Source organism: Idiotropiscis lumnitzeri, chromosome 3 (assembly GCF_059441095.1).
Source record: "Idiotropiscis lumnitzeri isolate Australia: NSW breed Sydney's pygmy pipehorse chromosome 3, RoL_Ilum_1.0, whole genome shotgun sequence".
Taxonomy (NCBI): Eukaryota; Metazoa; Chordata; class Actinopteri; order Syngnathiformes; family Syngnathidae; genus Idiotropiscis; species Idiotropiscis lumnitzeri.
Genome location: NC_142393.1, coordinates 22,583,428 through 22,607,575, shown reverse-complemented (window position 1 = coordinate 22,607,575; position 24,148 = coordinate 22,583,428). Strand labels below are relative to the sequence as shown.

The window sequence follows — 24,148 nt, the reverse complement described above, 5'->3', positions numbered from 1 at the left end:
AGATTGAAAATTAATGACATAAATACATCAATTGGAAAAGTCCTGAAATGAATCACTCAAAATAAAAAGCTTGTAAACCTTTCAACACAAGTTACATTCCTAAAAATTGCAAACATGAACATCCCAAAACAATGAGACCACAACAATGACTTTTTAATCAAAGCGATCCTTTTATTTTTCATACACGCTTGTACAGTTCGGCTCTCCCAAAAATAAGAGATAATCTAAACTTTCTATCTCACTGATACTTTCTTATTGTTGCCAGTGTGAAACCCAAACACGCTGATCGCTTACACATCACGAGTGTACGTCTCGTGAACACACTACTGCACTTCAACACCACAAAAACCGACACAAATTGGACACAATTTACTGTACGCCCAGACACACAGTCACACACACACACACACACGCAATCACACAGACACACACTGACAGGCAGCGAAGCGACAGTAAATGATCTACTGTACATCAAAAAATAGTTGAAAATATACAATTATTATTTACAGCTCAAGTTTACACTGATACACATTGCAAATTGATCAAAATGTACATCGAGATTTACAGTTTTAATACAATAAATAGAAGAACTATGCTTTGCTCACATCAAGACTAAACCGTCCAGTTGATTAATTTTCGCTTTCGCTAAGACGCGCACCACACTTACAGAGAACCCCCCATTCAGGGGATTTAGGGACAGAGGGACCTGCTGTGAATAGCAGAAACTATAATAACATTTCTAAAACACTTATTTCAGTCAAATTCAGGTGAAGTGCAAAGACGGTGGTGCAGGTGTGACTGCTTCATAAAACATAAAACTATCAATGACTACTTTCCAAAAAGCCATTTTCTAACCATTTGGGACTTCTACTGAAATCTTTCATCACAATGCTGTTTGCAGTGAGATGGCACTTCATTGGTAGCGACTTGATGAGAAGGAGCACGACATTTTGGCAGGGTTCCAGAAAGAAAACAAAAATATGGAGAGGTCAATAGGTGAATGTGTGTCAATAGAGGGCTTCACTCTAGCGAATAATTGTTTTCCGACTAGCTTTACATAAAAGGCCAATACAAAAATTGCAACTATGAGCCTTTTGCTAGCCCCGTTAGCTTAGCGCCACAGCTAATGCCAATGGGGCCTCATGAGTGGTGACTAACATTAGCATGTTGGTTATAAAAGCTGACAAACAGCGTATTGTTATTTTATATTCAGTGCTGTAGTTCATTTTGAGCAGCTGCTGGTTCATTTTTGAGAGATTCAAATGACAAGGCTAGCTTTAGCCAAAGCCTGCATTAATTAAAAAAAAAAAATCCCCAAATAAATCATGAAATAAGCCACTGAATTCAATGGAGTACCAAGCATCGGCCTTTCTGTTCAATGCCGCGCCATGATTGGTCGCTCTGCCTTTTGGGGGTGTGGCTTAGCGAAAGCTCAATTGAAGCTATAGATATGGCTCAAAACGCAATACAAATTTACCACAAACAACACAACAGACAAGACGAACAGATCCTGGAGTAGAAACTGTAGGCATAAGCATGGACAAAAGTACTGAGACAGCTCCATATTCAATCAATCAGTTAATCAGAGTTTGGCACTTTTGACCATACGCTGTAATGTGCCAAGAGTGGAAACTGTGCAGAATGGTGGTAAAATACTTAGAGTGGATACAAAATATTGTGCATCACATTTGAACAACCAAGACGTCAACAACGTTTTCATATGTTCATTGTGAATTCATTTAGCATTCGTTTTTTGTTTTTTTGTTTTCCCCTTTTTCAATAGGCAATCAAAAGTCAAGTGTCAGGTAAAACGCTAGATAACATTTGAAACACATTTGTCCTTGATACAAAATGGCTGATGGATCATCTGATGGTTTGTCGTCATGGTCCAGACTGATTGTGGTGACTAGCAAGCTAATGGATCTTCACTAATGCTCTTCACGAATCATCAAGGTCTAATAAACCAGAGCAGTTAAATGTTCCAATCAAATTCAATCCATTGTATTTTTGATTGGAGGTCCAGATTATTGTGCCTAGCAAACCAAATGATTTCAGTGTGCTTTCAGCCTTGTTCCTCGGGCCAAGACGAACAGCTGACATGATCTATCTGTTTCTTTACCTAATTCATTCTGACTGGCTGGCTGGCCGGTCGGTTGATTGGTTGGTCATATTTTTAGCTCGCCGGCTGCTGGAGCTCATCGCTCAGCAGCAAGACGCAGCTGCTGCTTTGTGCTCACGCAAATGTGCTTTTGCTCAAATGTGCTTGGTCTCATATAGACGACATGATGACGTCATGTTAAACTTTTCCTTATACAGGTGACTCTCAAAGTTGGGTAGCTCTCTAGTGGTTTGCAAAAGCACCATAGCCGAAGAGCCGTTCAGTTGCATTTCACTTTTAAGTTTAAGAAATTTGTATTGAATTAAAACAAACCTTTTTTAAACATTAATTTAGGTAAAAAATGTTATTCAAATTTCATGTGCAATACAATGTAATTATAAAAGCAAAGGTTTTTGATTGTTTTCCCAATATTTAAGTGTAGTTGTAGATAATAAAACTATAGATAATATTACATTGGGTTACAACAATATTGAATATGATTTTTCAGAATAAACTGCTTGCTTTTAAGGAAAGCTTTCGCTTAGATTAATATTGGTGGAATTTGGAGAGCTTCATGTTTTTTTTAGGTGGCGCCTTATGTAAAATGTTTGAAAACCACTGAGTACTTTATACGAACAACTGCATACACTCAAACAGTGGCCTCGTCTCTACTCAATCTCCAAAAACGTGTCTGAGAACAAGCCCTTGTGAATTTTGCACTGATGTGATGGTCAATTCACGTAACAACTCGGCAGCAAGGCCAACATTTGACATTTTAGAACAAGGGACACTACACCGAAGCGCTATCATGTTGGCCAAAAAAGAAGCAGTACTGCAATGTTAGCATAGATTAGCATTAGCTAACGGTGTAAAATTTGATAGCCAGGAGATACTAAAAGGTTTAGTGACGTTATCGATGTTTGGGGCTTGGTGATGGTGCTACCTCCACCACTGAAAATATTATATTTTTAAAATATATTTAAAACATTATAACAAAGGCCAATTTGCTGCACTTGCTCTGCCACAATGGTAACAAACGCATAAGCAGCTCAAAACAGATTAATTTCAGCAAGACATGAAATAGATTTGTGAAGTATGCAATAATTGTTGATCATTGTTTTTTGTTTTTTTTGGGGGGGGGTTATCTCGACTAACCATCTTATTATTTGTCAATTGAACAAAAGTGTCTTTTTTAATAGGACACATATAAAGAGGAGATTGATGTGCTATAACTGCATGTTGATTATTTTGGACGAAATATGACGACATTCATTCACTCCGATTAGCAGATTTTACAAACATTCAATATGGGAGACGTAGACGGAAGCAACTGAAGGATATCATCAAGATCATCATCATCATCATCTTTAAGTAGGAGCTATCGTAAGGCAACAAGACACCTGATCACTCTCAAACTTTGGACCTCCAGAGAGGCCACGTGAAGGCTGCTTTGCTCGCCAGCAGAGACATCTAGTGGTCACAATTGGTTATTGCAACGAAAAGCACAGCAAGCTTCATTGTCCGAAGTACTCTACTCCCCAAAACGTATAGATATTTAGTTTCCGATTGAAATTTGACAATCAACATACAACGAACTATAAACAGATTATATTTTGAATGCACCTGCCCAGTTGTTGAATTTTTCTATGATTTCAGCACAGCTGCAAAAAAATGTGAATTTTGCCATTCAACTCCTTGTTCGGGAACAGTAATTTGTGCAAAATGTACTGAAGCCTATTGTTAGTCGTGTGCATTCAAAAGTTGAGAGAAGGTTAAATTAGGTTCCCCTGCCTTTGAAGGTTATAGTTCAGCTTGGTGTAATCCAAAAGCCAAAATTGTTGTCAGTACTGTAGATTTCCATATTCATTTCCAATCCCAGATCAAATCCATCACCTAATCAGCCTTCTTCCACTGCCCAATCACTTGTGGTCTGGACAACTGCAATTAAGTACAAGGTGCGAAGCAAGGTGCCTGGACAGAACTCCAGCACCCGCAGCATCATGCACTTTCACAGACTCCCCAGAAAGTTCCGAAAGTCCTCAAAATTCAAAATCACACTAACTATTCAATTGCAAGTTCAAGTGGCGATCAAGGCGCTTCCTGTAGTAGACTACAAGATTGCAAACATTGGCATTAAGGTTTGAGAGGTTATATGGGTCAAGATCCTATATAACAGGTTCTAGTGGTGATCAAGAAGGTTCTGTTTTTTTAAAACAAGCTTGTGAAGTCCAGATTTTTGAATGTGACAGGCCTCTGGAACACTCTCCCTGCTAAAATGTTCACAAACACAAACAAATAAAAGCTTCCTGGGGACCCTTGAAACGTTCTGTAAAACATCTGCGCTATTCTTATTTACGGAAGGAGTCAGTGATGCTGAATCAAATTGAGTAAAGCGTCTCATCTATTGCCGAGCAAAGAGGTGCGCAGGCGACAACACGCTCCTGATGTGCATGGTATCTAAGCGCGTTGCCAAAGCGGCACCTGGGCAACACGGCTCTATTTTTACACGACGAGGGTTCACCAGGGTCTCTCTCACACAAAAGACAAAAGTCACACCTCTAATTCCCACACCTAGCCAATCAAACAGAAACCCCCGCACATCATTAAATGCATAAGGGGTGCGGGGGGAGCCTTGTCGAGTGTATGGTGTCATGAAAGAGAAGTAGGAAAAGGATACATAATATGGAAAATTGAATTTTGAATGTCTTCCATAAAAATACTTGCTGTGTCGAGAGTACTTTGTCAGTAATATTCGCGCATATTGTTTGATGGGATGTTGTACTGTCACTAATCTTTTAATTAACTTCATGAAGAGAAGGTTCTTAAGAGAGACGGTTGAAATATTGATATAGTGATATTAATTTTATGATTAAAATTTTTTTTACAGGAACATTGGTAGCATAATTTGGGATTCAGGTTGATGAGTTAACAATAGCATAGCATCATTTGACGTATAATAAACATGGCCTATCTTGCAGCAGACAAATCTAATAATAATATTGATAATAATACCACAATTTATTTTATATCTACACTGAAGGTGTGCTTTTTGAACCGATTCTCGCCCTCCAGTTGGTTAAAAATGCCGCCGTTCACATCTTCACTGCAACACGTAAGAGGGAGCACATGACTCTAATTCTGATCTACTTCCTCTGGCTGCCTGTGCACTCAAGAGTCCATTTTCAGATTCTATTTTTTTGTTTTGAAATCTAAAAATAGTCTTGCACTACCTTACTTTGTTGAGCTCTTCCTTCCCTACACTCTTGCTTGGTGCCGGAAGGGCTGGAATGTTCTCCTAATTCCATTTGGATTGTCTGGCGTTTAACACAACGTGAGACTTGAGGTCTTAGCTTAGTGTCTTATTTATTTATGATTTTAACTTTGTCAATGATTTATGTTTTGGGATTTTGTTGTGTTCAAATTGACTTACAAGATATGCTCCATTTTTCTTTAAAAAAAACTTTTAGCTGTGGTTGTTTTTAAACTGTGTCAATAAAATTGAGTTGAGATTCAATTGATGCCATCCAAAATTGACATTAATTCTAAAATAAGAGAACAAAACGTGTCCAAAACTTGGGGAAAAAAATGTGTCATACGACGATCAAGCGTTGGAGCTCTGTTTTGTGCTCTGCCGTGATTGGCCAGTCTGTGTTTCTGGGGTGTGGCTCACAGAAAAGTCACATATGGATACATGAGAAGCAATTCTTCAGCATGTCTTTCTGTAAAGTATTAATCATGTAAATGTAAAACCTTGTGACTGAGATTGTGCTCTTTTCCACATTATTGTTAAGTATTATTATTATGATCCGGCCCCCTTGGACCACTGTACAGTATTAATTATTATTCTTCCGACAAATGAGCCGCCGTTTTGGAAATTAAAAAATATTTGTGCGTACGTAGTGTGTGTATCCTTTGGAAAATGTAGGTCAGTATTTTAGGGACTCCAACATAACTCCCCAAAACTCACTTAGTAGCGTCGGATAGGGGAAAAAAAACAACCTCCCGGCACCAGTTTGGGCATGTCTCATGGACCCATTCCCTGAACGGGACTGGACGGTGGCCGGTTGGTTCGTAGCAACCTTTTTGAGCTAATTCCAAGGCTCGTACTTTGACATCAAAATAAGACCCAATTGAAGCGCCACCATTTTTGGTCGAGGTCTTCTCATGCAGGTTGAGTCAAAGTTTGATAATTGGCCAAGACAAAGGGCATGGGACGGCCCCTTCATTGCTGCTTACAGCTTTAATTCGTATTTCTATTCAGGACATAAAGCTAATGAGCAGTGGACATATCTGGACCTGATCCACTGGATGGGTAAAGGTGGGATGAAAACAAAATTGTAAATGGGACCTCTTTGCAAAACGCAATGAGCTCGGCGCATTATAGCTCAGACTCCGGTGAGCCGATGTTCTGGTAGCCCGTCTTGGTGCTGGTGCCGTAGTTAGTGTTGGTCATCTCTTGCGTGCCGCCGGGCCCCAGGTAGGCGCGTTGGGCCGGCGCGGGGGAGGGCGCCTGCCGGGGGTTCTTGCTGAGGATGAAGCGTTGCTCGTCCTGCTCCTCCAGGTTGGACATGTCCTTCATCATGCCTTTGCGGTAGGACACGGACAGCTTGTTGGAACCATCCGAGAGCAGATTGAAGTGACGAGCTACGAAGACCACGGGCAAGGGTAACATGGCCACCACGATGAGAGAGTAGGCCATGGCAGAAGCCCAAGGAGGGTAGCTGAGGAAACGCTCGGAGCCCTGAACAGGTGGAGAAAAAGAGTGACTTAGATTGTACGGAGCAACCACGCCGCCTTCCTGCACAGTAAATTCAAGAGTTCCACTTTGTGTGGGCAATTGTCCTGGAATAAATGGGATACTTTTGTGTAAAATTCAAGCCTATACCTCTGACTCCACCCAGGCGTTGTAGCCGGCGGGGCTGATGACCATCTCGATGACAGTAGCCACGATGAGCAGCACCAGAACGGCTGGTGACACGTACCTCCACATGTAGTAATAGAAAGAGTACGGCCGGAAGCCCAACATGTCCTCAAGGTCCTGCATGAACCTGCAAGGCGAAGCAATCGGCGGGAAAGTTGGAGACGGAGCAACAAATTTTCTGTTGGAAAGTTGGAAATATATGGGCTGAGATATGTGCCTCCAGAAACTGAATTGAAATCATTTATATTTTAATTTTAATCGCTAAAATTGAACAATTGCATTGCTTTTGTATTCGTTTGTAAGTGAAGTCTAATGAACTTGAACTTGAATTTAAAATTAAGAGATATATTTCAGTTTCTCTAAAACTGTATTTGATTCTAATTGAAAATTCAATTTTGTTTGTTTTTTTTTTCAATACAAATTTCGTTTTCGCAATACAGACAACCATGTACTCCAAACTGGTCGACTGTTATTTAGCCATGGGGCACCTTTTGGTTCCGTATATCCAGGCCACAGAGATGTTCTCCAGGATCACCACCACCGTGAGCGGCAAGCCCGCCGAGTAGTCATCAAACATGGTGACAAAGTAGTTTCCTGAGCGCTGCACAAACAGCAGACCCAACAGGAAGGCTATGACACAGCAAACCACTGAGGGACACAAACAGGCGGTCAGAACTTTGACCAATTTGAATTTGTTGAAGAGGAAAAAAAAAAAAGGAAAAAAAAAGCTCACCGCAGAGGATCTCTTTGCGTATCTTGAAGGCATCGAGGATGGGTGTGGTGATGCCCGTCATGGTACCGATCATGCTTCCCAGGCCCAAATTAATGAGCATGAAGAAGAACATGACTGACCATAAGGGACTGGCCGGAAAGTGCGTCATGGCTTCTGTGAAGGCGATGAAGGCCAGACCGGTTCCCTGCACCGCCTGCATGAAGATGACGATAATGATGTCATCAACATCTACGACTGTTACGTTGTGCCCATTTAATGAGAACAAGCTTTAGTCTTGACTTGAACAAAAGTCGACAAATGTGATCATTTTATGCATTTTTGTCACAACCATTAAAAGCTCACTTTTCATGTTGGACCCTCCCAGATGCCGATCCAATTAATTGATGTGTCACGGCAAGCGCGCGGTGCATGTCACGCAAAATGTTGGATTAGTCTCTATTTGGTTCTGAATGTCGAGTTGTTGAATGCCTTGTGGGACACGGGGTTGCGGCCCAGCCCAAAATCATGAACAATGCCAAATGGTTTCAATAATATTATAAGAAATAATAATAATAATAAATAAAACCGCTAAAATAACAATTTTACATAATTGCTTGATGAATTGGTTTTAAGATGTTTAATCAAGTAAAGTTGGAGAATGTGCGGTCATTACTGCTTTCGATTTATATGAAAGTCACCCTCGGAGGAAGAATTTGGAGACCACCTGCTCTAGAAAATGGAAGGATGGGACGTCTCCTTCAAAGAAAGTGTCCCTCACCTTGTTGAGTTCGTCCTCCAGCACACAAGGATCGAGGCCCAGCTCAGCAAAGTTTTCCTCTTTGACCGTCTTAATGACCCCGTACATTTCCGCATAGTCTTGCGTGGTCAGATGCGAGAAGTTGATGTGAGGAGGAATGAGCTCTTTGCTCAGCACGCTAGTGTTGAGGTACACCAAGATCTTTTCCGCATTCCTGCACATGAATAGGAATTAAAACAATGTCCAAACGTAAAAAAATTCATAAAAATATGCTGCGCGCAAGTGTTTGTGTCTAAATAAAGAGACAAAGCGAAACAATGGCAGGGGCGACGGCATACTCACTCCACGACACACTTTTCGTTCATGATGTTCGCCTTGAAGCCAAGGACGGCAAACACGACCAGCGTGGCCAGGATGGATGTGACAAAGTTGATGATGGAGACCAACGCGGCATCAAAGTGGCAATTGTTGTCCCGCTTGTTATAGCTGGAGAAGGCGATGACGCCGCCGAAGCCGAGGCCCAATGCAAAAAAGACCTGCGTGGCCGCCTCTCGCCAAACCTGCGGCTCCAGCATCTTCTCCAGCTGAAATTTCACACGCCATATTTGTCACAACTTCTCACAGCATTTAACTTCCATGTCTCATGATTTCGGACTCTGTGAAACGCTTACAAAGTTGCAGTGCTACCAAAAAGGGGACACTGATCCATCTTTTCGGTTTATGCTCATTTGAGTCATGGCTTCTCCAAGCTGATCTGGGCCGAGAGGGGGCGTATACCCTGGACGAATCACCAGTATCAGGGCAAGCTTCTGTTTGGTCGCAGATCAATGGTAGGCCACCTAGAGGCCCGTCTCAGTACTGCCACTTCCACCCTTGTGCGCCCCAATTGCACGTTCCCATCATGGGTGCGGGTGAGTAGGGTGTCCCATTTCTCCAAAGTGCTCTGTCACCCCGTCCCTTTTGCACCCCTGTTCCACACTTCAGCAGAACCTGAGTCCATGATCTCGCAGCCAAAGGATATTACCCACAATTCATTGCAGATTTGATGAATTTTTGGTTATCCCAGAATCTTGTCAGTCTTTTTGTTTGAATTAAACTGTTCCATATTTGCATTCCTGCCTCACTGCGTTTAGATCCTCTTCCACGTCGAATCGTGAGAGTTTACGAACATTGGAGTAAACGGAATAGTGTTAATAGCTTCTTTTACTAACAATGTTCTAGTAATGTTCAGATAAGGCGTCGATGGGTAGTGATGGGAAAATGAAGCTTCAAATTTGCTTCATGAACCAGCTGTTGTATTTTTGAGTCCTGTAGATGGCACTGTTGGTTTAAATAAAGGGTTTTAAAAATGGCAAGTCAGTGTGCTTTCAGCCCAATGTTGAACAGAGAGTGTCATCTACTGGAGTTCAAAAATACTACAACTGGTTCAAGAAGCAAATTTGAAGCTTTATTTACCCATCACTTGTGTTGGGGCTGGCGCACTGCATGACACAGATCCGTCTCCAAAACCACCGAATTTTACCATACTAAGAAATATGCTGCGGTGTTTTTGAACGATTGATTGACTTGCCTCTTTGTATTGCTATACCTCCACGTTTTAAAGTCCCACAGGTGGCGCCTCACCTTTGGTGTAAACATGTGTGCGATGCCATCCACTGCGCCCTTCAGCAGCAAACCTCTCACCAGGAAGCAGAAGAGGACCACGTAAGGGAAGAGAGAGCTGAAGTACATCACCTGAAGGAGACACGGAAGTCACATTGGACGGAGTTGCTATGGAGATACACGCACACACAGATACAATCGCATGGATTGAATGCTCTCATGGTCGGTGATTGGGAAAGCAGGACGCGGCGTCACATCGAAGAACGGAGTGTGCCACCCTCTGTTCTTTAATCGAGCCTAACAACCATTTATATTATCAGCAGTCGTACACTTGTATTTTGTAGGTTTTGTTGTCTCGGACTTGCTGCTGAAAGCCGTCCATCCGAGCACTGGCGCAAGCCCGGTGTCCTTCCCATGACGCGTGGTTGTGAGGAGAAGCAGCTTGGATGATGGACGGATGGGTAAAAGTTGTGCATAAATTTACTTAAAGTAAACTTTATTTGAAAATGTACATTTTTAAATAATTAAATACTTGGTTAGTGATGTATAATTACATGCAGAATAATTTTTAAAATGAGCATGAAAATTAAACTGGCTGTTCGAAATGGTTGATTAATGCATTTGCCCCAACAGTAGAATTTTGTCATTTGGTTTGTTTTCTTGGCTGTTGTTGAAAATAATGGAAAAAAACACTATAAAAATGAGCATGCAATATTAGTTGACTATTACAAGTCACTGTTAAATTTATATCTTTATTTATATCGTGCCCCATGAGCGCAACACATTTTCTAAGCCTGTCATAGAGGAAGAGCGGTTGACAGTTGAGGCTGCAAGACGTGAGTCAAACAAGCCTTCTGCCTTTGGGGACTCATCCTGATGATAATGATTAGATTATGTTTTTTAAAAAGTGCTCATGCCATTTATGATGGGCTCTGTGGATGCTGCACTGAGGTGGACGACTGGCTCATTACTAGATGGAGATGACTGCATACTGTCACATTTTCCATCAATTTGCTTGATTCCATTGCGAGTTAATTAATGAACACTCATGTAATTAATTATTATTATTAAGAGTCCACATTCACATATGACTACAGCAAGATTTCCTTTTTTTCCATTTTAACTTTTTTTTTCTTCCATTTTTGTGGGAAAACATGATGTGAATGCATGACGGACGGGACCATGCTACTAAGATGTCCGTCTTTGACACTCAACTGAAGCGCAGCACTTAATCAAAATGTTGAAAAAGCTTTGAAATAAATCATTACTGTGTAACATTGTGAAATGGTGAGAAGTTCTGTGAAATTGAAAGAGTCCACGCGACACAGAATAAAGGGATCAGAATATATTACTCCAGTCCGATACTGGTCTGTAAATCACTGAACGGTTAAGGCCCTGAATGCATTAGATAAATACACAATGCTTCTTCCCATTAAAATTTTTCTAAAAATTTTTAAAATACCCTTTTCCAAACTGTTATTCTTGCCACGTTCGTTGTTTTCGTAATTTGAGGAAGCTACTTTTTATTTCTTTACTTAAATGTCATTAACTATTTTCTTTGTTAATGCTTTGAAATGTTGTACTTTTATTACTTGTAACATACGTATGAGCTCATTAATGTTACATAAACTCTGCTCTCCATTGTAAGACGCCTTGCCTTGAGGCTAAAGATAACCGCTCTCCAATTGTCACAATGCAGAGCTAATTTGATATGTCAGAGCCAGCCAGAGAGAGGTTTAACCACTTGAAATGAGGTTGCTGAGAATATTGAAAATGCAGTTGTCATAAACGTAATAATTGACACTCGCTTCTTACGTTTATCACTATTATATACATATACGCGTGCACACACGTGTAAAACACATGAGAAGCTGGTGCAGAAACTGACCACAAAGCACGGCAAACTGAGTATTAAAAAAAACCAAATTATTGTCTATTTTAAATTATAATATTAATTTATATCTTATTATATGTTAGTAATAACTTTCTGAGTTATAACTTTATGAAACATTTTGGTAGCTAAAAAAATTTGTCAAATTACAAAAACTGTTAAACATGCTTAAAGGCATTTAAACAAAGTCAAGTGGTGACATTATTCTTATTTATTTATTTTTTTTCAAAATTTTGACACCATTTTCTCCCTATTTTTTCTCCAAATGAATTCAAATGTTGGGTATTGGACTCCTTGACTATTATTAATTGGTATCAGTATCGGTCTTATATATATATATATATATATATATATATATATATATATATATATATATATATTTATATTTGTTTGAAATATGTTTAAGAAAAAAATCTTCCGTGCCATTTGAGCCAATCAAAAGGAAGAAGAAAGTTATTTCGGGAAAAGAGTGAATGAATGGTGAGTAGCACACCTTCCCAGACGACTGGATGCCCTTGATGACAGCCAAGCACACCAAGATCCAAGCCACCAGCAGGGAGAGAGTCATCTTCCAGTTGAGGCCGCCCGTGTCGTCGATGCTGCTGGTGATGTTGAGGGTCTGACGGTACCAAAAGTAAGTTGTGGCCGAACTCTTCTCGCACTCAGGCTCCACGACTGGAACAAACAAATAAACGTGGCAGTCTTTCAGGCAGGCTAAGCATTTTTTTAGAAAAAATCAAGACAGTCTTTCAAGACTCCACTTAAACATCAGCACTTTTCCTTTGATAAAATAAAGACAATCTGTTTCGACCGGACTTATTTAATTGCTGTATGGCAAAATTAACATTTGAGTCGACAAAATAGTCATTAAATATACAACATTTAAATCTCTTTTGTTTTTTGTCAGTTTTACAGTAAACCGGGAGTGTCAAATAAACAGCTTGAAGCAAACACACTCGGCTTCCTATTTGGAGATCTGTGCATCTTTTTTAAAACATTATTTTTCATTCGGTATCTCGACAGTGATATCACAAATTGCAGCTAGGTTTTGTATTCAACACCATAAACGGAGGTTTATTGTATATGTCTAGTTCTGCTTGAAACACATTTTTTTTTTCATTTTTGTTTTGGTCACTTACTGGCTTGGGTTCCGTTGATTTGGACCGGGCATTCGGCCCACGGGAGCGGGTACTGGAAGGACTGGAAGAAGTAGAAGATGCTCCATCCGATGATCACGTTGTAGTAGAGGCCCACAAAGCCGCAAACCTGCCACGGAGTAAACAGCAGCGCATTTGTATCATGTGTCGCACAGAAACTAATGGGATCACCTGACTCTTTATGGATCGACACAGAACAGCAAGATCAATTTGAACAAATATAAAACAAATACACATTAACCTGGGTGATCAAAACTAAATCTCAGGTCGGGCAGAATTCTTGACTCAATTTTAGTCAAATTTCTAAATATGCTCCTATTCTATTTATTTGTATTTATTTATTAATATGCCACACAACCTATTGAATTTCATTCTCCCGCACACCAAAAAGAGTCACATGATGAATAATACAAAAACTCTCGTACTAACAGAAGAAACTGTCATACGCACTTCCCCAAGAAAGAACAATGACCAAAAAACTACCACTCACATCAAAACTGTCACCCACCAAGAATCCTTTCATGTGCACCAAAATACATTTGTCAAAATAATAAAAAAAAATACTTTCTCTAAACTTGTACCAATGCCAGCTAGCCAGGCAGTTTGCCAGTCCTGCTAACTGACAGCGTTAAAAAAACAAAAAAACATTTTCCATCATGTTGCGCACACACACGCACACACACTAATATAATACATACAGGGGAGGTATACAATGAAACGAAAAGAACAAATACAATACATATAAGGGAAAGACACGTGTGTGATTGTGACGGTGTATGCGGTTTCATCAAATTTGTCCTGTGAAATCTCGTGGGGCAGGAGATGCTGACTCTATGTCACATTAACTCTGAGTGCCAATGAATTATTGAGCTGTTTGCTCTCAGCAGCCCTGGGTGAGGCGCTATTTATAACTGCCCAATGAGTCAACGACGTGCACCCCACTCAGCCTCACCAAGGTCAGATCTGTCTCCTTCCTCCCTGTTAGCCAAGATGAATGGAGTCTCTTTTTTCGCACAAAAAATAGCAAGCAACCTGTGCCCTTTTTTTTTTGGTGAAACATTTGTGTAAGAGTTTTTTGAAAGATGAGAACATTTTACATATGAGAGGAGTTTTGGGGTGTTAGTTGATGAATTGAGTTTTTGAGGAGAGTGGTCTGTGATTATAAGAGGTTTTCGTGTTAGTGGGAGGCTTTTTCGCAAGCCTGACTTTTTTCTTTTCAATGTTTGTGAGACAGGCCTGAAGCCCAGGGGCCTACGGTAGTATCGGCAAGTGGGCGTCGTCAGTCCGTCATCAAGTTTCCGTCAGTATTTTAGGCCAAGAGTGCACTATATTCCTATTTACCGAAATTGATGAATCGCATAAATCAGTGCATGTGCTGATCTGTTTGTCAATGTTGAAAAATTGAAAAATTAGTCGAGCATCTCAGTAAGAGTTGGTGAGGGGGGTTTGAGAGGTTGTGGACTGCATGTGAAAGAAATTTGTACGCGTGTGAGAGACTTTTGAGTGTGAGATTTTCCTGCAAGTGTGAAAGGGAAATGTTATTTCTGGTGTATACTACAAACTCCTACTGGGTAATTTATCCAAACAAGAAGGCCCAATGGTTTTTTTTTTTTTGTAAGATTTATGTCAAATGCTAAAATATGTATATCTCGGGGCGCCAATCATTTGAGCCCTGATTGCTGACTCATTGAACAGATGAGTGAGATAAGAAGATGCGAGGAAGCTACTGAGCGAGTTTATGCTGCAGGCTGCAACTTTCCCTTGTCGCTAAGGCAACCGAGCGCATTCACTAGATCCTCGTGATTGTCCAACTCCAACTGTGATCCCAGCAGGAAGTCAAAAAGATGAACAATGAGAGGAGGCCATTTATTTCCTTAGTCATTGACGCAAGAATGTGTGAGTTTAAATTCAAAACTACATCTGAATTTCCCCTACATATAATTATAAATCAACCGTGCTTCTGTCCTTCACAACACAAACTAAAAAGCCTATTGAAGGTTATAGGTGTTTTATTTTGGATTTAATTAGTATTACTTGGGAGCATTTTGACACAATAATGTTTCCGCTTTTATCCATTCCATGAAGAAGGTCATACAGTTACCATCAGACTAGAGACCCCAATGCCTCCCAGGCGGGGGTACACGTAATTCCACACGCCAATGCTGCCGCGTCTGATCCTCTGACCGACAGCCAGCTCCAGGAAGAACAGTGGGATGCCGATGAGGAGGAGGAGGATGAAGTAGGGCACCAGGTAGGCACCTACGAAACAGGAGAGAACAATGTGGTGCGGTGGAATTTCATGCCATGTTTAATTTTGCTGCAAAAACAGTGTGCATATTTATTTATTCAGTTTGCATTTCATCTACAGGTACGTAAGAAATTACACATATATATATATATATACCATTTTGTTTCGGAAGTCCAAATGGGATCTGGACCTCAAAACAACGACCAAAATCACATTCAATGGTTCACCTACCTCCACCATTCTTTTGGCACAGGTATGGGAACCTCCAGACGTTCCCGAGGCCCACCGAGAACCCCACCTGCGCCAGGATGTACTCCAGCTTGTTGTTCCAGGCGGGCCTCCCATCCTCAGCGTCGGGGTCAGGGGAGGGCAGAAGGGCTCGTACTGGGGCGGTGGAGCCCGGACTGAGCCCCATGCTCATCTGACTGCTCTTGTAGTCCATGGGGTGTTCCAGAGACAGCAGGTCGGCCACGGACTCGGTGACCGGCTCACTGCTGTGCTCCAGCTGGGTTACTCGGGTGTTGTTTGGCATGATTGGGCACACGCGTGGGAGCTCGAGCCAAGGAGGCTGCACGTGGGCGGGTCAAGTGAGGGGTGGGGACTGGCAGGTGTCTGGTTGGGAGCTTAAGAGGCAGTGGAAAGAAGTTGTGCTTCTGCAAAGACAAAATGGTTGGAGAGTCAGGCTGTCTGCACTGATGGTCTTTCTCAAGTCTCAACAAACTACAAAAGATGCGTACAGTAAAAACGTTGTCATTTTGAATTCTTTGGATTCTGCCATTCACAAATCTTTTTCAGAAAATATCCTTTATTTGCAGAAAACTTGCCTCGTCGCTGTCCAGTGAATTATTTTGGTTTGTTTTTAACACTATTTGGGTTTCCGCATTACAGGCATCTCATTAAAGTGATTTTTTTTTAATTACAATATTGGACATAAGTGTTTTTGACACATCAGCTATGATATGCATTTTATGCAGGCTACAATAAATGTTTTTCCTTTGGCGCCACCTAGTGGCGTCTTGCTGAATTCATTGGAGTTCCTTCATTTGCGTGAGATTCTTTTACTGTTTTGTTAGCAGTCCATGAATGCACCTCTGCAGGCGAAGCCAAAGTAAAAGTTATAGAGCATTTTCTTTTTTCTCCTCTATAATTTATACTACTTTATTTATAAGTGTGCAAATGCCAAAATGTGTATTTTAATGAGACAATTATTTGTATACAACATAAAAAAGTCACTTTGACTTCTCGTAAATGGGGTGCAAATATCAGAATTGTCCTCTGTCGTGCAAAAAAACAGTCGTACCACTGCAGCTCGGAGTCACTAATCCACTTCATTACAGCAGCCAGTTCCCTCTCAGTGCAGCTTATTATTGCAAAGTTGAGTCATGTGACAATCATGGGCAGCTGGACAGCGTTTATTTGTGAGACGACCCATCTGACGCAATCCTAAACAAAGTCATGCGAGTACTATCAAGACAGCGAATAGATCGTGAAAACAAAAACACATTGTGCAAACCTACCAAAACAAAAGCAAGGCCCTCAAGTTAATTAGCCGTCACCTCCAAAACTCAAAAACTCCTCACCACAGTTAAATAATCCTCAAATCCCCCAACCGGAGTAACTAATTGTTTGAAACACCTATCAGAATTCATGTTGCAATTAAGTGTGTGCATATTTCGAAGCCCCAACACCATTTAATGAAACATTGCTGTCATGGCACGTTTAATTAGCGTTTAATAATGCACCAGAACGAGGACTACATCTCAATGAATGACTTGTTGTCTTTATTGTCATTGTAATAAAACAAAATTGAAGTGCATGATAAAAACCACATCATAATACAAAAAGGCTGCTCCAAAGGCCTACCGACTGTGTTTCATCAAGCCAACAGCAACAGAGCAATGGAAAAATCATACACACATCAAACATTTTTTTTTGTTTGGCATAAGAGACAAGCTAACCAAACGGTGGCGAACAAATTGGAAGCTTTACATAGAAATTTCTGGGAATTAACAGTTAAGGGTGATTTTATGAAAAACAATCACTTTCAAGCACAAATTTAAGCATTTTATTTTGGCATAAGCAGACACTTTTTCAATTATTATTATTTTTTAGTCACATTACCACTGTAGCTGCATGAAGTCTGGTTGTGAAGATCATAATAAAATATATTTTCCCAATTTCTATATAAGTTCCCTAAGAACCAAACTTCAATGTTTTAAATTTGATAACATTTGTTTATTCCTGTAAATGTATGTTAATTGTAATGAAAATAAAAAAATAAATAAAAAAAAGAAAGAAAATTCCATCATCTCCAACTATCATGACACTTAAAACACACTGGGCAAAAGCATTTGGACACCATTAGAGTTTTTTTCTATTTTCAAACTTCCTGACCATTCGTCTCAAACCACCATTGTCCATCTGGAGAAAAAAAAGTCACGCAAAAAGCCTCAGAAAGCTAAATTAAAAAAAAAAAAATAAAATACAAATCAAAAGCAGAGCACATGGAGCAAATCCTTTGTTGTTTGGTTGAAACGATATTCAGTGATCTGAAGCGGAAATGGTCGAAAAAAATTAATAACCTCACTGAGCTATAGTGCGTCCTCATCACTGCTGCCTGAAAGACGCCATGAAAGGATTTGACTCATCAGAAACACTCAGCATGGCTGCCATCAATGTGCTGCTTAAATATTACATGAAAACATTGTGAGACAATGAGACGACTGTGCAAAAGGCTCAGATAAATCTCACAGTCACAATGCATAATGCAGCTTGATTGGGGACGGCCAAACTACTGCTGCAGCGCAACACTCCAAACCAAAGGAGTTCCACAAAAAGTCACAGGTGAATGTGAATCAAATGAATGTTTTCAAAAGACAATTTCTAAGAGTTTCCAGGTATCTCAATAATATGTCTATATCGTCCTTTAGTCAAAACATCCCAAGGATAAAAAAAAAAAAAGACATTTTTACAGCATTGCTTTTTTCAACACGGTGAAATTAGCTTGATTTATTGTTTTTCAAGCTAGCAAAGGTTAAGTTAGCTGGTAACTGAAAGAATTTAGTCACTCAGATGATTTAATTGCATTATTTTACAATACAATGGATGACGTCCAAAGTCTGGGATCATTTCACACTTCAAAAAAAAGAAGATAATGTGCAATGTGTGGACTAGTACATAGAACAAACTAACATACCACAACAGCCCGCCTACGATTACCAACACAAAGTTGAACATTAGATAATTTGATGAAGCCAACGACCAGCTAGTTTCGAATGTACAATACTTTATACAAAATCAACCACAAGTGGTCAAGGATCGGCACAGCTGCCAGTCCACTCTCTCAATGGCTTTATTGAACAAATGGGAACAAAATAAACATATGAAAGCAGACACAAGCGCAAAGGCAGTTTGACATCAATTTCAGTTGACAGCAGTGGGCGATAGTGGACAAAATGGCTTCCCCCCCCAAAAAAAGATGAAAATGGATGGATTCATCTGCTCATTTCCTATTCCACGAATGCAATATTCATCTGAATACCATGTTTAGGCTAGTGGAACACAACAACAACATATTCTAACAATTATTTAGTTCTCCTTTAACAGACACACACACACACTCAAAGACACCATTATTGAACCTGAGACAAACAATAATACCTGCACTTCACATGCACATTTTATTGTTAAATAATGCAAAATCATTTTTTAGCCAAAAGAATCGATGGGATTGTGAGTAGAATAATTGATTCTCGACATATTTAATGATTGAACCCTCACTGGTCAGATGATGCTAATCTGTGCTATCGCTGCAGCCTTGCTTATCGTTTCCCATTAACGTCATAGTTTCAACCAAAGTGCCTTTTTTTTCACTCTGGCACTTCCTCCAGCCTAGCTGCCAAGTCATTGGATGAGAAACTTGGTGTTGGCTTTGTTACTGTTAATTACCCCACATTTCAGTAACAGTGGTAAGAAGATGCAGCAGCAGGGCGCGCTTACAGGCACATTTTCAGAATTTCTCATGTAACTAAAGACTGACTTGGTTGCTTTATTTCACACATGATGCGTAGGCAAACACCAAAGATGGACAATCTTTGTATATAAAGTTTTTGGTTGGTTTTTTTTTTTTACATATAACGTCCCCTTGAAATTATAAGGACTGAATACTGCTGCCAACCGAGCAGACGAGCAGCCCACCCGTTGAGGCCCCACCGGTATCACGCACGTGGCATTCCTCACAAGCCCTTAAAACCCAGCAGTCACGACACCAAGCAGCAGTACTGACCTTTTTACAAAACATGGAGGCGCACACTGAACAAGATCTGCGTTGCTTTACCCCACTGATGCTAACAAGCAGGGGAAAGTGGGGAGCGATTCGTGGAATGAGAATTAAAATATTTATATCTGTTTGAATGTTTTTACATTTGAATTTAAATACTAATTTGCTTGCCTCAATAAAAAGAGTTACTCAGATACAGTGTTCCCTTGCCACGTCACGCTTCACTCTTGCAGCTATAGTGCTTTTCCAAAATATTCAGCAAAAAAAAAAAAACGGAAAAAAATATTTTGATACTTGACAAAGCCATGAATTCTGCAGAATTTTATGTAAATGCAAATCTATTTTCATATCCTCACAAGCTTTGTGAAAATAGTTTTCTTTTACTTTGCTATTGGCAAATGAAATAAATAAATAGGATGAGTGAGTAAAAAGTGGATGGCTTAAGAATAGCCAAGTGCATCTGCAGATTTAAACCCTATAGAGCATGTATTATACTCGCCAAAGTGTAACTGCCTACATATCAAATCAAGCAGCTGAAGGAGACTGTGCAAGAAAGGAATCGCAAAAAGAACACATTTGCAATGTAACTAATATTTGGAATAAAGCTAAAAAACAAAAAAAATCCACTATAGTCTGATGCATGTAGGTCAAACTGGTGGGCGGATTGATCCAAATATCAATACGTACTGACAAAGTGCATGTGTTCTCAGTTTCATCTTTGAACAAGAGACTTTGGGGATTGTGTAATTATTTGTTTATTTTGTATGGTTTTCATCACATGTTCAAAAACATGTGAGAACAGCACCCTCGTGTTTTCAAGGGTGCGCTAACACAGACAGAACGGCCTTGACACACATCCTAAATCATTTTCATCATTTGTTGTCACATGACCAACCGGAAATTATGTGACAAAGGCACTACAACTGATGTAACATATACCATGAAAACCGCAAAACAACTGTGTCCTCCAAAGTCAAGCAAAGCATGAAAGCACCGGTTCAAGCGGTTTCTCTCACGGTCCATGTCTGTTGGACTTTCTTCTAGTCTGGTTGCTAGGCAATGGCTCATCCGGCAAAATGGAGATGCAGCCTCAGCGGTCGCCTGTTTCTCCTCTCGCCATCGCAAACAGACTCGACATCCACTTGAGGGGAGGGATGCAAATCTGGAGGTGGCGAGGGGGTCTGGCACACGCTGTGGCAGGGGCGGAGGTGATTGTTGTGCTGCCTGTCGTGATGACGCTCAAGCAAAGCGGCCAGCAAAGGCAGAGTGACACATTCCCTCGGGTCACATTTCAAGGGATGCTCTGCTGGTTTAGCAAATGCACCCAAATTGCCACTTGCAAACTCACCTACTCTCATTTTTATTTTCTGTAGAAAATGTCGTATAAGTTAGACAAAATGCAACCATACATTCATCCAGCGCAAATGCCCTGCTACTTCTAAGCTGCCATGTTAGCTCAGGAGAAGCTCTTGTTTGCCACCGGCTGATAGCCTTGACTCTAGAAGAGGTCCAACAGGCATGCCATGCACCACTTTTCAAGATGACTTGGCACTTCGGTTAGGAGGAAATCCACCATTTTCAAGCAACAGCTAGCCTACACAGTGTGAAACATTATCAGGTCAAAACCAGAAGATAAGCAGAGCTGCAACTGGAACTATTAAAAATTCCATTCATTTTTGATACCACATTACCAAAAAATACAAAATATGCCACCTTTAAAGCAGACTCTTTCAATTTTAATGAGTTTTACATGATGTACAATGATGAACAGAATGAAGAATTTCCGCCAAAATTTATTGTTTTAGAACTTAATGTGCGCTTTGCCAGACAAAAAAATAACAGAATGGTCGCAGAAATTCAGGGCACCTACAAACGGTGCTCAGGAGCCTGACGACCATCAGGAATTTCAGGAAAATATATGCATTTTGGTTGGCTGGTGTATTTACGTCAAGCTGATGTGTACAGAGCATCAAAAAGATCAACCATTATTGATAGGTTTAGATGAATAACGCTCAAAATACTGACTATTACAATAGCAAGAACATGTTGATTTTATTTTCATTATTTATGAAATTTATGCTGGCCCACTGAGGCCAGCAAGCATCACTGAGCTTCAGGTGGCCCGACACATTCACAAAGTGGTTCTGGGCCTGCGGGCCGCAGCTAATGTAGAACCCTGCATACATATTTTTTGAAAGTGGGAGGAAGCCAGGGTACCTGGAGAAAACCCCACACAAACGTCGCACCGCAATCCAAGAGCCAAGATTCAAACCCTCAACCTAGTTGTGCTAACCACTCCTCTAAGTGGCACATGATGTAACAGAAAGATTCTGTTTTTGGCGGCGGATGGAGTCATGGAATTTAAATTTTAGTGGTGCACTTGATTGATCGATTGATTGATTCCCATAAATTGAGTTAGGAGCTTAATCACAGAATGAATTCAACTCGTAAGTCAAGGTATCTCTCTCACACTCTCTCACTATATATATATATATATATATATATATAAATATATATATATATATATATATATATATATATATATATATATATATATATATATATATATATATATATATATATGTATGCCAAAACACACGTAGAGACAACCTCAACATGCGAGTCCTATAACGCATGGCCATCTGCCCTCTATTAACGTGTGAAGGTCACATGCATGTATGAGTCACCAAAGCGCGGCAAAAGGTGCCTATAGCTGCTCCATCTTGCCCGGTGAGGAGGAGACATTGAAGCGATCGCAGACGACGTTTCAAGACGCGCGCCAGGTGTGAGGGGATAAAAATGGAAGTGTCCGGTGTAGTACGTGTAGAGGTGCGCCACACAACGACGATTAGCACATAAAATGGAAGGTTAGGATGACGCACGTACCTCGGGTGGGTTTTAGGGGTGTTACGATGCGACTCGGAGGCTCTTCATGGGTGAGGCGCGGCGGCGTCCGTGTGCTGCATCCCGGCCACGCTCACGGGTGGGCGCGCGACACGCGAAAAGTGCGCGTGGAACATCTACAAGAACATCGAAGAGGAGGAGCTGCGCCGCGCTGACTGCTGAGCTCTTTGCTGCTTTCCACGTGCTTGTGCGCAAATCCCCCCCCCCCCCCGACATTGGATGGTCACAGAAGAAAGGGGGAAAACATTACTATGGCAAGTCACGACGATGCGTGACGCAGGTTTGACTCATCCGCTAATGTGCTCGCGTCAGCAGACGAGGTGAACAACAAACACACAGCTAACTCCCAAAAACAGTTTGTTGGTAAACATTTGGATTGTCATTAATTCATTCATTGAGCTGCAAAAATTCAGAGAAAAATAATGTAAAATAATTATAATTTTGTCCATTTTTTAGGTCGATGTAAAATGACCATTATTGTTTACTGACAACACATGCAAATAAAAAAATAAAAATGGTCAAAATACCCAACCATGTTTTCTAGTTCAACTTCTTCGTAGGCATGAATGTGAGTGTGAATGGTCAGTTTGTCTGCATGTGCCCTACAATTGGCTGGCAACGACCAGTTCAGAGTGCACCGTCGCCCAAAAATCAGCTGGGATAGACTCCAGCTCACCGGTGATTCGAGTGAGTATTAAGCACCAGACGAAATGGATGGATGGTCTCAGGGGCTTTTTTTTCAATCTAACCTTTTGGGGTCATTGTCAAATTCAACATCATGCTCCACATATGTTAGACCGATGGAATGTCACACTTAGGGACAATTAGTCTGTATACGTATACACACGCACCCAAACAAAATTGTTCCCGTTCGGTTTCACTTGTGATTCATTGAAACTTTCAATGCGTCGGGTAATTATGGACTGCCATCAACCCAATTTCGATTGATTAAAGTAGGCTAATTTCTGTAACTTCGATGACCATGATTCATGATTTCCAACTGTCACCATCATGTCACCTTTATTAGCTGTACTGGCAATGTTTAAAGTGACATTTGAACAGTTGCCGGACATGTTGTACAAAAGCACAAGTTAAACAATCAAATAAACTAACTGTAATGAAGAAGTCTATAAATGCTTCAGCGCTGCTTCATGTCAAACATTGGATGTTAATTCCGTTGATGCAGGCCGAAATGAGGTCTACGAGTTGTTACATGAGTGAAACTGAATGTGTAATTATTTGTCATAAATGGAGCATTTAAAGATGCTAATTTGACGCATCAATCTAAATATTGGAGGCTCCTATATGATTTCTTTGAGGCGGCGATTGTGGTTTTTATAGCCATCCAATTCCATCAAACAAATGGAAAGGACATTTTCTTACACACGCTTGCACTCTCACAAAACACACACAAACGTACTGCGTCATCCTACAACAAGTATGCGCAGTGTGTTTCCTGTCTCCTTCAATCCACTCATGTGACTCACTTTCTAAGGGCTGACTGCTGGGATCAGTTTCCATAGCAACCACAGCTCATATGATGGCTATTCACCCTGTGAATGTTGCGTGCGTGTTTCTT

General features: G+C 40.6%; 1 protein-coding gene across 2 annotated transcripts; it reads right to left on the bottom strand.

The window, feature by feature from the left end:
- Window positions 1–146: 146 nt before the first annotated feature.
- Window positions 147–22,773, bottom strand: slc6a17 (solute carrier family 6 member 17). 2 transcript variants are annotated; one of them, XM_088289577.1, is made up of 13 exons: window positions 22,552–22,773; window positions 16,687–16,829; window positions 15,618–16,039; window positions 15,240–15,397; window positions 13,121–13,247; window positions 12,475–12,656; window positions 10,112–10,222; window positions 8,831–9,072; window positions 8,510–8,702; window positions 7,753–7,945; window positions 7,508–7,667; window positions 6,984–7,146; window positions 147–6,839 (listed from the first exon to the last, which is right to left on the bottom strand). In XM_088289577.1, exons 3-13 carry the CDS (start codon window positions 15,916–15,918, stop codon window positions 6,477–6,479), a joined length of 2,193 nt encoding a protein of 730 aa, XP_088145703.1. In that variant the 5' UTR covers window positions 15,919–16,039; window positions 16,687–16,829; window positions 22,552–22,773; the 3' UTR covers window positions 147–6,476. The 2 variants fall into 2 exon arrangements, with proteins under 2 accessions (XP_088145703.1, XP_088145702.1); XM_088289576.1 differs by lacking the exon at window positions 16,687–16,829.
- Between the last annotated feature and the right edge of the window lie 1,375 nt (window positions 22,774–24,148).

Bases quoted from the DNA above. Each gene is read 5' to 3' on its own strand.
- slc6a17 (XM_088289577.1), bottom strand. From the start codon at position 15,918: ATGCCAAACAACACCCGAGTAACCCAGCTGGAGCACAGCAGTGAGCCG. The intron at 15,398-15,617 runs GTAGGTGAACCA...CCTGTTTCGTAG, and splicing joins GTGCCAAAAGAATGGTGGAG to GTGCCTACCTGGTGCCCTAC. The intron at 9,073-10,111 runs GTGAGGCGCCAC...GTGAAATTTCAG, and splicing joins CACACATGTTTACACCAAAG to CTGGAGAAGATGCTGGAGCC.